The following is a 12,500-nucleotide window of genomic DNA, read 5'->3' as shown; positions in this document are numbered from 1 at the left end:
GCAAACAAGAAAGTACCACAGTGGGACCTACCTTCCATATATGTGGCTATGCAATCAAATCCCAAGTAGCTTCAGGCAACAAGGCTTCAGGTGGCTTAGACATCCAATTTATGACAGTTCCAGAAACAGATTTAAACCTAGAGGTTAACACCACTGACTAGGACTTGGCAGGAGGGATAAGACAGCTTAATCATTTATCTAAGTGGAAAGAAGAGAAGTGAACTTGTAAGCATTGAAATTAACTTTGAAGTGTTACTTCTTCTAATCAATTGAGTAAAGGAAAGGAAATCGCTTGTAACATTCATCAAATGCGAAACACTAACTGACGCTTTACGAAATTTTGTTTGAGGTTTACAATATTTTGATTAAGTTCTTGAATTTTCGTCTCAGTAAGTACGAACTCCAACCAATTTTTTTTTTTATTAGCGAGTTTTCGTCCTGTATTAGAACTTTTGTTGGCTCATTGAAATTTTGGCCAAAAGATCACACTTCTTCCCCTGAACTGAAATTTCGCTGAAATTTTGAGAGGACAATAGCCGAATTTCTTCAAAATTCGTTTGCATTCTTTTTCAACAGTACTGTATAACAACAACAGTCTTTATTCACTTTATTAACAAGGATGTAACTACTTGCACCCATGTACAGAGATTTCTAATTAAGGGGGGTGGGAGGATACCCTGCAAGCAGAGTGTCTTTCACAATCAATCTTCCTAGAAAACCTGGGAAAGGGGAGGAGATTGTTTTAAAAATTCAAATGTATTTGTGTCAGTCACGCATGACCAGTAACCGGAAAACCACAAAACAAAAATAACGGGATATTTTCGAACAACTCTGGCAAACACATGACAACCAAGGAATCATTTCCTTGGAAACTCAAGATAGTTCATTCTTTAAATTTTTTTACTGGAAAACTGTAGTTTTCTGGCAGACTAGTTTCTGTAATTGACAGATGGAGGAAATACTCATGGGAATTTAGACATGCCCAAAAGTGAAAAAAAATAGTGGTTTGACAAGTTGGTACTGGACTGACTCACAGAAAGTTGAAACGGCTGGCAGCCTCCTCCTTCTTCCTGATTTTTGTAGGAAGATCAAAGGACACTCTGCTTGCAGGGTAGGGCAAGGATAACCATGCAGCGTCACCCACACATCATGCCAATTATGTTCCCTCTGCAAAATCGAGCCGCAATTTTGCTGCTGGAGAAAAGACAAAGTTTGCCGCTGGAAAGAACCAGTAGACTTTCAAGTTATAGATCTCATGGTGCAAAGAATTGATTTTTAATGCAAGAAATGTAAACAAAATGAGAGGGAGAGAGAGCGATTTATGTAAGGATTTATGTAAGGATTTATACAGTCAACTCTCACTTAACGGACAGGTCCCGGCCATTTCTTAGTCATTTTACTATAACCAAACTCTCTGTAACACGGACACCTCCAAAGACGGACAACGGACACTTTGAAATAGTCAACAAACACTTGTGAGGTGCTGAATGTGATCTCAAATTACAATTTAGGGAAGAAAAATTCTGGTGTGTGACTCTTTTTAACACCAGACATTTAATTGACAGTTCTTATCTTGTCATCGGAACACATACAGTACAAGTTAAAATTAAATCAGTCATCATCCCATTCAAAAAATAACTTGGAGGTGACAACCGAATTGTATTGTAATCTAAAACAGGTAGGTTGCGTTCAAGTAAATAACTTAAAACAAACTTTAAACATACGTGTATTCACTGTGCACAGGTTCAGCATTATTATCTCAGAATTACTGGGGTCATGCAGGGGTTTCAATAACTTCTGAAATAGCCGTCCATGATAGCCTATTGAAGGCGGCAGTTTGACAAGTTTATGATAGCATTTTTAGTGAAAATCAAGGCAAACTAGCCGGCGGTGAGAGGCAAAGCAGGCGGCGGTATACCGCCGGTAACCGGCTTCTATTGAAACCCCTGGTCATGTTACGTCAACTTTGTATAAGCTGGACACCTCTCTAAAACGGACAGCTGAGGTGGGTCCCAGTGGTGTCCGTCTTAGAGAGAGTTGACTGTATTTCCTAATCTTTTACATACAGTACCACTCAGAGATAAGCGAAGCACCAAACACGTTTCAAAATAGTCTTTAACTAGTTTGCGTTTGACTTTCAACATGTTTGCATTCAAAAACACAAACGCATTGACCAAAGTCTAACTTTGCGAAGAATTTGCATCACAAAAGCTTCGATGCTTTCGAAAAGTAATGTCACAAAATTAAAGTCTCGTCGTCTGGCTATGCCAAGTTTAGCTTTTGGCCTATTAAACACAAATAGGTGAATGTTTTTGGATTTTTGCATGTCCGATAGCTGTGTCATGCAAACTAAAGTTACAAGATAACTTTTGAAGCAACCAAAAAATACTACAATGACAAGCGTAGTGAAAATCCTTAATTTAACGCACCGGCAAGCAGTTGTAAATGCGCAATTGCCAGACATCTGTGAATGGCTTTTCAACTGTCTTGCAGCTTTTAACTACATGAAAGCAAAGCACCGGGGACAATGATTTTGTCTACATTTAGAGTGGTCTTTTGGTAAAAAAATAAAATCATTTGAGATATACAGGAATGAAAATACATGTTGCACTGTTTCAACACTAAGATGCAAAAATTTGATGCAACAAGCTGACTTAATTTTACTTTTCGTATCAAAACGATTGAATTAAATGATTCAATTTAAATCATTGAACAGTTCAATTAAACCCCCAAAAAATCCCGAAACTGAACAAACCTTCAGTTCCTTGACAAATTGAACATCACTAAGGAGGTGATGAAAGGTCACGGCACCACAAAAGGTCAACATCACTCAAACCAGGACTTCAAAACAGCGGCGATAGCAAATGATTCACGGATTAGTCTGCTTAATGTCTTACCGCTTTAGTCAAGTGCAAGACAACATGCTTGTTGTTATTTGGGCTGTAATACTGTATGTGTGTGTGTGTGTGAGAAACTAGTTATTTTGTGTGGTTTCAGGAAAGGTTTGATTTATATATTTTTGCCTGAGTCTGTTGTTATTTTATTTGGAGACTTGAAATTCAAACTTATGTGATGGTCTTCATTTTATCATGACCATTTTGGTGAAAAGCAAGTATTCCTTCCACAGTATTCTTAAACTTGTCAAATTTCAATTTGATACATTTCTGACAACCACTTCCATTGCATTTCACAGCCTTTGTTTGAACTATTTTGAGAAAGAAAAGTTTCTTTGTCATTGCATTCATCAGCAATAAATTGTAATTTGTAGCATGTGGCATGTTGATTGCACATGGAACACATAAGAATATACTTTATAAATTAGTGGAGAATTGAAGTCTTACCATAGTCTGATGATGTTTTAACCATCTTGGATCCGGTGCTCACTTTGCGTTTTCACAGTTGGCCGTCACTTGTGACAAATTTGCATAAACCATGCTGATATGCACCAATGACCAATTTTAGACAAGTTCAGGGGTTTGAGCGGAAAAGAGAGAGACCTTTCAAGCAAGGTTAAGAGTCCTGGAGCACAAAGCAACCACTGACTTGTATGATACACATGTATTTGTTGAATGATTGAGTTATGTACAAAGAGGTCCTTATTTTTGACTGGACGATTCCCTCAAATGGCGTTCTAGAATTGAGAAACTGCCAATTTCTTCTCTTTCAATTTATTGAGCGAATGCATAAAATCTGATTATTGCTTCTAGAATTATTCACGAACATGGTTATACGCAAGAGGAATGTGCACAGTACAAGCAAGTAGTGTACAGCAACACCATACAATCAATGATTGCTATAATTAGGGCATTAGGAACACTCAAGATTGAATTTGGACACAATGACAGAGCTGTAAGTATATTCTTAATTTTAATCTTTGATTTTGAAATAATACTATTACAGTAGTACATGTTGTAGCAATACCAGCACTACAGGGCTTGAAATTGCGACCAATATACAGTAGTCGCATTTGTGACTGAACTTTTTTCCCCTAGTATGTGACTAAAGTATCTGGAGAAGTCGCAAATTTTTCATCTTTGCTCTTTTGAAATAAAAGGGTAACTTGCCACTTTTGCTAGAATAAATTAAGAAACAAATTATTTATGATTCTATTCCCACAACCATTTGCCAATGGCAGGGGTTTCTTTATACACAAGTATTGCGGGCTCATATTTTGTTTGTTGAATGGCTGTTAACACAATAAAGCCAGCAACTTAAGCTGGTCAGCGTGAAAGTCTCACAATAATAGTTGCTGGTTTTCTTGTAATGTTGGGATTGCTAAATTTGAGAGCAAATGGGAAAGCTATGTGCTACTCATTGAACTGAGATATTAATTTTATTTTCCAGCTGTTAACTTGTGTTTGCTCAGTTGGGTTTGATTATATTTATTTTGTTGACTGAAAAATGTGCTGTGGAGTGATCAATTCAAATCATGAGACTCGTGAATGATAACTAATTGGATCTCATTAACTTCAATTTGAAAGTCCAGAGTAGAACCAGGCTGGAGTTAATATCTCGCTGTGACCTGTTTTGCCATTGTTGGCGTGGGCATGATAACTTAACTGTTTCCTTCTTCTTTTTCAATCTTCTCTTCATTTCAGGATGATGCACGGGAACTTTTTGCTTTAGCAGGGAGTATGGAAGATGTGAAATTCACACCTGAGCTGGTCTCAATAATGAAGAGATTATGGCATGACTCTGGAGTGCAAAACTGCTTTTCAAGATCAAGGGAATATCAGCTAAATGATTCTGCTTCATAGTATGTTTATATTAAGGCTTACCTTATACCCCATTCACACCAACAAGACATGTTTAATTAAACTGGGTTTAACCCTTTCAGTCCTGTGGGGTACCCCATTGACGAGTAAAATCATCTGGCGCTAGGAGTGAAAGGGTTAATGCTTTCTGTTGTTAACAAAAAGGTTTTTTTGATTTCATTCGAACTTCCTCGCTTATTTCGAACTTCCAAACTTTTGGAGTTTAAGGAATTTAATAAAACAATTATTCCATTCCCACTTGTTGGATATGAGACTGGTTATAGCCAACTCGGCACTTTGTTGGCTATTTAATGTTTTAAATTAATGTTATGACTTGGTTATGTTAAACTTGTGTTGTTTTTTAATGTTTTCTAGTTACCTGAATGAGCTAGACAGGCTAGGATCTCCAAGTTACATTCCAACCGAGCAAGATGTTCTTAGAACGCGAGTGAAGACAACTGGAATTGTCGAGACTCATTTTACATTTAAAGATTTACATTTCAAGTGAGTTTTTCTATGCAAGAACCTAACTGGGATGGAATTTTACCTACGATAAATTATAGGATGAGGTATCAAATGAATTTTAGTTGGTGAGCTATCCAAGACATGAAATTTATGACAAAACTGTCTTAATTTTTGGTCAAATCCTCTGATATTCTCACAGAGGAACCCCCAATGTTAAGATATTATTTCGAGTATTACTTGTAAACAGGGCTAGTGGTGTCAGACTTAAAAATGTACCAGGGCATCTAAAAATTGAAGTGTGATCGCCTGATATATTGCAAAGTGCAAAGTCAGAAGGAAAAAAGTAGATAAAAAAAGAGAATAGTTTAATTATTGGACTACCATTCTTTTTTGTTTTCTCCAACTCTAATTTCATTAAATGCTGTGAACCTCTTTAGATTTTAGCCATTTCTGTGAGTGATTAACCCATTGACTCCCAGGGGTTCCCCATTGATGAGTAAAATTGTCTGGCGTTAGACAGAGTCTGGCCGGTTTCCGCCAGTTTGGACCTCATAGGGTTAATAATTGGGGACAATTTTCAGGGAGTGATTAATTTCTGAGCTAATCCACCCATTATTAGATGCCATTTTGAATTTATGTCAACAACAACAACAACAACAATAATAATAATAATATTATTATTATTATTATTTAAATTTATTCCTCTTCCACTGCAATATCTTTTAGTGTGACTGGTGCCCTGGTTTTTTGTTGCTCTTTCTCTCCGGCCTTCCCTTTTGGGTGCAGGGGCTTGTGGTTAGAAGGTAGTTCCATCTGGGGAGGTGCTGGGTTTTCTGGCCAACATCCACAGTGCACTAGGGTACCTGACCTCCACTTGCAATGATTAACATTACTGATTTCTGTGCTGTGGCTATGTCAACAGAATGTTTGATGTTGGAGGTCAGAGGTCTGAACGAAAGAAGTGGATTCATTGTTTTGAGGGAGTAACAGCTATCATCTTCTGCGTTGCCCTCAGTGCATATGACTTAGTATTGGCAGAAGATGAAGAAATGGTAAGATGCGACTTCTAGGGGTTTGGGTTTGTGTTGTCACTTTAAACAGGCCTCTTTCCTTGAACTCTGGAATTATAAAATGCTACAACAGCACACTGTGCAGGTGTTAAAATACTTTGCATCAGGGAAATCTATATTTACATGATATTTATTTGGTTTGAATTTACTAGCATGTATGTGCAAAAACCTGTCACTCTGGCCCGGGTTGCTTGAAGCATGGTTAGCGCTAACCAGCATTAAATACCTACCATGGAAACTTATATGTTGTGATACCTCTTAACCAACGGTTAGCGCTAACCAGGCTTCAAGCACCCGGCCCCTGATTGGCAGTTTGACTTTTGTCGCTGTCAGAGAGTACAGATAAAATGAAGTAAAACCTAGCTAGCAAAACTACTGCAAGCAAAAGTGACTAAAATGGGAAATGAACAGAAAACAAGACTTGACCAAATTTTTTCATCTCTCTTGGCTCAACAAACAGAAATGACACACACCATGTAAACTCCTTACACTCCAAAGCTTGAGCCCACGACCCCACACTCCCCAACAAAATTAACATACTGGTAAGGTAGACATATCTTTGCACGGAAAGTTCTATTCAAGCGCTAACATCTCATTCTTTAACACTTTCTGTTCTAGAACCGCATGATGGAAAGCATGAAGTTGTTTGATTCTATTTGCAACAACAAGTGGTTCACAGACACTTCAATCATTCTCTTCCTTAACAAGAAGGATTTGTTTGGAGCGAAAATCACACATTCACCATTGACCATCTGCTTCCCAGAGTACACAGGTAAAAATTACATGTATCTTTGTAATGGAACATGAACAATTCATGTTTTCAATCAAGGCATTCTTAATATTCTGGTGTCACACTGTCCTTGCAAAACTTTTCGTGTAGGTTCAAACACATACGAGGAAGCTGCAGCATACATCCAACTTCAGTTTGAGAATCTCAACAAGAGAAAGGACACAAAAGAGATTTACACTCACTTCACGTGTGCCACGGATACAAACAATATCCAGTTTGTGTTTGATGCTGTTACAGATGTCATCATCAAAAACAACCTCAAGGATTGTGGTCTCTTCTAAACTCCGTAAGTAAATTTAGATGAAATGGACATCAGTGGGAAGAAAATGATGTAATCCAATTTATTTTAACGCCTTGAGGGCTTTTTACATGGACAGAACAAAATTTCTGATGTGTGGAAGATCCTAGAGTGGGAAATGATGATGTTATTGTTTGGCTCTTTTCCGACAATAAAGCATGTGTGACGCTGCCATTGTAGCTGTCCCGTTTACTTTCAACCCATGGTGCCTGGGACCTTCTGATTTTTCAGATCTGGTCAGTGGAAGAGTTCCAGGGTGACCCCCTTGGGGACGGAAACATTCCTAATACCAATCTTACCAAGACTGTTAGATTTTATTTCGTGGTATTGACTAAAACAAAACTAATTCAGTGGTGTTTGCCTTTCAGGTCTGAAAAACAAAGTATTTGTACAAAAAGATGAGCTGATACCTAGTTTTGTGTACAGACCTCCCCAGCAGTTTTTATAAGATTGTCCCGTAATGTTCTCTGTGCACGTAGAATCATGCAACAACAAGTAACTTACACAGCTAGACATCATGAATGTCTGCTGTCTCGTGACGACAAAACCGTGTTAATCCGCACAAAAGAATTTCAGAGTTGTAAAAAGAAGTGACAATCAGACTAATATAAATGCAAATATATACTTGCCAGGAGCATGTAGAACCTAATCAATAAACATTGTTTTGTATGTTCGTCGAAATCGTGTACTAGTGGAAGTTGTATCGAGTCAGTGACAACACTTGATTATTGTGTCGTCAATGTTTTGTCTAGTACTTGTTTTTTCCTCTCAAAAGACTAGTAATTAAATAACTTTAGGCTGAGAATAATTTGGACTTTCAAAGATATGTGAGAGAGGAGTGCTTCAGATGTTCAGGACATAAATCCTAACTGGAGATTATTATCTTGTACAATTCTCGTCTGCCTAGTTCGCTCCGCCGAGAATAAAAAAACTGAAGTGTCAAAATCCAGTTGTCATGCAACTATCTGTTGGTTGACCCACTGGCTGGTAAGATGTGATCCGAGGAAAGGACTGATGATGTACGTTTTCGTTAGTTCAGTTGTGTGTGAAGAAAGTGCCTTGCTATGTTATCAAAGTAATATCAATGTTTATTAACCGGCTGTGATAATAGGAAAGGAACCTATCTGTAAATCAGGGATCTTGATTGAGTCAAGAAAATTAATAAACGGATGATTTTAATGACTGCGTTATGTTTGTTTCAACCCGGTTTCAGTTCATCCTGTTATCACGCTTCTCTCATATCCTTCCAGGAATTAACCAAATGGTTAGTTCCCCACCTAGTAAATCGCAATCGACTTAAGACGCTCGTCAATACTTGCACGAAGTAGACAGAACGATAATCGAAAACAGACCCTTTGCCATTAATAATAATACCGTAAAAACCCGCAAATAAGCCGCACCTTTTTTTTCCAAAAATCGTCGCTAGAAATCGGGGGTGTGGCCATTTTTCCACCTTCGCGTACGATCTAATGCCACTAAGCTACGAACGTTCCGGGCCCACATTCTCGTTGTAATGCAAAAACCTATGGAAAAGCTGTGTTGAATGAAGAAATTCCTGTCAATAAATACCAGAAAAAGATTGATCATGTCGAAGTTAAGAGAAACGATGTTTATTATATTAATGTGCAAAAATTGTGGGTGAGACTTTAAAGTACTTTGCGTTTCAATGTTAATAGACTGTAGTGAGTTTACCTTCGATGAAGACTTGATTTCTTTCGAAAATTTGAGCTGCTAAGTTTAGGGTGAAGATAAACACGACAACCGAATTTCGTATGTGGTCTGCCACAGGCATCCGATGTAATAAACAGACACATTCAGCTCCAGACCTCTCTTAGTCTAAACTCATGATGTCATTACAGTACAATCAGCTGGATGGACTGGTTGAGAAATACAAAAATTTGGTATCATCAACGGAGTTGATAATGTAAATTGGCCACCGTACAGAGATTCTAAAAGCTGACGTTTCGAGCGACGACGAAGGGCTAACGCTCGAAACGTCAGCTTTTAGAATCTCTGTACGGTGGCCAGTTTACATTATCAACTCCGTTGATAAAACTAAATTTTTGTATACTACTTCCCCACCGACGCAGCACCACAGTTTCTTTAGAAACTACCCCCTTCATTCATTGGTTGAGAAATATTTTAGTTAGCACTTTTTCTGGGTTCGTACTTGGATTCAGATGCTCCTTTTTTTTCCAGTTCAACTGGCAGAACGACGAGCGTTGTCAAACGGTATAGGGTACTTAAAATAACATAAAGCCAGGGACTGTGCCCATTCAATAGTGAGAACACGAACTGGAAAAATGTGCGGGTATACGTGTGATGAAATATTAACGGGTTTTTGTTGCCTTAAACTTTCATCGCTGGCCTTGGCAGCTGCGCGCCCCATTTTTGCAGTACGGTGTTGAGTAAGCGTTTTTTTTAATTAAAGGGTAAATGCAGCTGTTTTTTCTTTACATAAAGTAATGGCACAGGGTGTCTAAGTCCTTTCCATGGTAGTCCTTACTTTCGGTATTTCTCCTTTTCATTTTCTCTGTCCGCCTTCCGCCAAAAAAAAAAAAAAAGACAGAATTTTAAAAAAAGTGAAACAAAATTAGATGGTAGAGGTTACACAAATCTGGCGACGATTCACTTAAGGACGTTCGCGCCAATTGTTTCTGCGCATCCTTACTGCGCACACAAATGCACACGCCACGTCATACACGAGCGCGCGCGCTAAGTAATAAAATGAGAAAATGATAGGGCAAAAGGCCATTGCTATAGCTTTGCCTGGATTTAACGGTCTTGGACGTTCGGTGACCTCTATTTTTCTTTCCAGAAACGGATTTTATTTACAATTATCTCCACGTTGTCCAAAAATGAACAAAAATTCAATGTGGGAAGTTAAAAAAATTTCAAGATTTCTGCTCACGGGACATCAAATCCTGCCATCTTGCGGTTGCAAGGCGCGTGAAACTGTGGTCGCTAAATGCGAACTTGATCTTTAAGGAACCTCACCAGCTGACTAAATTCACTTAATAAGTCCACTTAAACAATATTTGGCACAGAAGATTTCACTTCAAAGATTTAATTGCAACATATTTGGGTTTACAGACACTGGCCTTATTCGCTAACGAAGCCCGATTTTGTCACATTTTGGGTGTTTTTCCGGGCATGTTCTCTCCAAAACGAAGTCGGTGACCCCCCATTTTTTTTACATTTCTTACATAACTAACTCATCATCTTACAGTGGTAAAAGGTTCAGAAAAAAATCAATGTTGAAAAATTTTCGCGCGAACGTCCTTAAATTTATAGCAGAAAGTCAAATTTTGGGTGAATTTTCCGCGCGCTGAATTAACAAAAGTGCCATTTACATCGATAATTACTTCAGTTTTCTGTCAAAGTAACAATTGAAGCTTATCTTACCAAGTAATTTCTTTTCCAAGTATCGACTTCGGGACTCAGTAAATGTCGAAGTCAACGAAGTTAACCCTTCAAAACAAAAACGGCGTTAACTCTTTAACACTTCAAAAAGATCTCCTTGCACTTTTGAGGATCCAATTAGGAAAGTGGAGGCAACGAAGTCTGACGACGAAAACTAGGGAAGACGACAATTCAAATATATAGACACTATAAACGAGATCACTTACAGCGGCCATCTTTCTCCTCTTGCTCGGCTGTGAGACAGATTCCCGCGCTTTTTTTCCCGCTCTCTCTCACCCGGGAAAGCTTCCTCGTTTCAAGAAGATCTGTGGCCAGTTTTTCAAAAGTCCCGAAAGTTTTCGGGCCTATTTCGGGTGCCACAATTCCCTTTATATCTTCGCAAAGCCGAGTTTCCAAGCCATCAAACTTCGCAATCCTCTTAGTTTTTCTTACATTAAAAACATGTTAAAGGATCAGCTTTTCAAAATAAGCAGATTGCAGCTTGACGACTAGCTTTTCGGGCCCGAAAAGTTAAACTTTACGGGCTATTTTCGGGTGTGATTTACTTTGTATCTCAAGGACCGAGAGGATTTAAGTTGTAAAACTTCACAGTCATTTTGCTATTTGTTACCTTGAAAACGTGTTAAAATATCAACTTTCCAAAACAAGTGGTTGGCAGTTTCACAAGTGGCTTTTCGGGTCCGAAAAGTTTTCGGGACTTTCGAGAAACGGGCACCTGAGCTGGGTTCCGATTCTCGAAGAAAATCCACTTAATAAGGGAATCATCCCGCGCATGCTGAAATTATTCCGCAGTTGCCTTGGCCTAATCTCGTACCCAGATCTCACTCTGTCACTGGAAATGTGAGATCTGGCAAAGTTCAATACACTCTTTTTCATTGGTAATTAAAGAAAGGTTGCGGCAATGCAATCTACGCTCTGATTTGCTTATTTCGTGGGCCACTTCAGTGAAGGCAAATTGAAGGTTTAGTTTTCGCAAGTGCATGTGCTGTTTTGAATAAATGCCAGTTGTGAGGGGGAAAGTTTTTTTTTTTCCGACGCCGGAAAAGCTTTACAGTTGAGGAAAATCATTTTAAAACTTTGTGACGTTTGTGTAAATAGTACCGACGAAAGCCCCTGGAATAAAGTTCTGCGTAGCTGTCTACGCGGTACGCAGAAGTAAATTCTTCAAAACAGTATTTCTCGTTCTTAAAGCGTGACTCGCGAATTAAGTAGTGATCAATTGTGAATTTTACGGTTAGATTAACTACATTTTTCACGAGATCTTGTCAAGGAAATAGCGCTCGTTGCAGTGATTAGGTCTAAGTACTCTTTCACATTTACGCTTTCAATTTACGGTTTGGTTAACTACACATTTCACAAGATTTTGTAAAGAAAATAGCACTCGTATACTGATGAAGCCTAAGCGTTCGTTTCAGTGATTAGGCCCAAACCTAGCCTGTGTACAGACCGCCCCTCCCCTCAAAAAAAAAATCGGAGAGGAACGGTCTGTGATTTACCGTTAGTAATCGTGTTCCAGAATAATTTTGCATACATTATTTAGTAATCTACGCTGACCCCAAAATTTGCGTGGCTCATATTTCGTTTGGAGCTAAATTCTCAAAATGGTGGTCAATGGTAGATTTCAAACGTGCATCGAAGAGCGTCTCCGATAGTTTTAAGATACCTTGGCTTTATAGCATAGAAGCACTCTTTAAAGGAGA

General features: G+C 38.5%; 1 protein-coding gene across 1 annotated transcript in view; it reads left to right on the top strand.

Moving 5' to 3' along the window:
• Positions 1-8,556, top strand: part of LOC137999983 (guanine nucleotide-binding protein G(i) subunit alpha) — a 17,540-nt gene extending 8,984 nt beyond the window's left edge. Inside the window, exons 3-9 of the mRNA XM_068846042.1 lie at positions 3,708-3,849; positions 4,599-4,756; positions 5,130-5,258; positions 6,142-6,271; positions 6,908-7,061; positions 7,170-7,365; positions 7,746-8,556. Of these exons, the coding sequence (XP_068702143.1) occupies positions 3,708-3,849; positions 4,599-4,756; positions 5,130-5,258; positions 6,142-6,271; positions 6,908-7,061; positions 7,170-7,360 (904 nt within the window). The 3' untranslated portion in view covers positions 7,361-7,365; positions 7,746-8,556. The remainder of the gene's footprint in view (positions 1-3,707; positions 3,850-4,598; positions 4,757-5,129; positions 5,259-6,141; positions 6,272-6,907; positions 7,062-7,169; positions 7,366-7,745) is intronic.
• The last annotated feature ends 3,944 nt before the right edge of the window (positions 8,557-12,500 follow it).

Source organism: Montipora foliosa, chromosome 4 (genome assembly GCF_036669935.1).
Source record: "Montipora foliosa isolate CH-2021 chromosome 4, ASM3666993v2, whole genome shotgun sequence".
In the NCBI taxonomy this organism is placed as follows: domain Eukaryota; kingdom Metazoa; phylum Cnidaria; class Anthozoa; order Scleractinia; family Acroporidae; genus Montipora; species Montipora foliosa.
The sequence above is the reverse complement of the archived record's forward strand: the minus strand, read 5'-3'. Positions and strand labels throughout refer to the sequence as shown.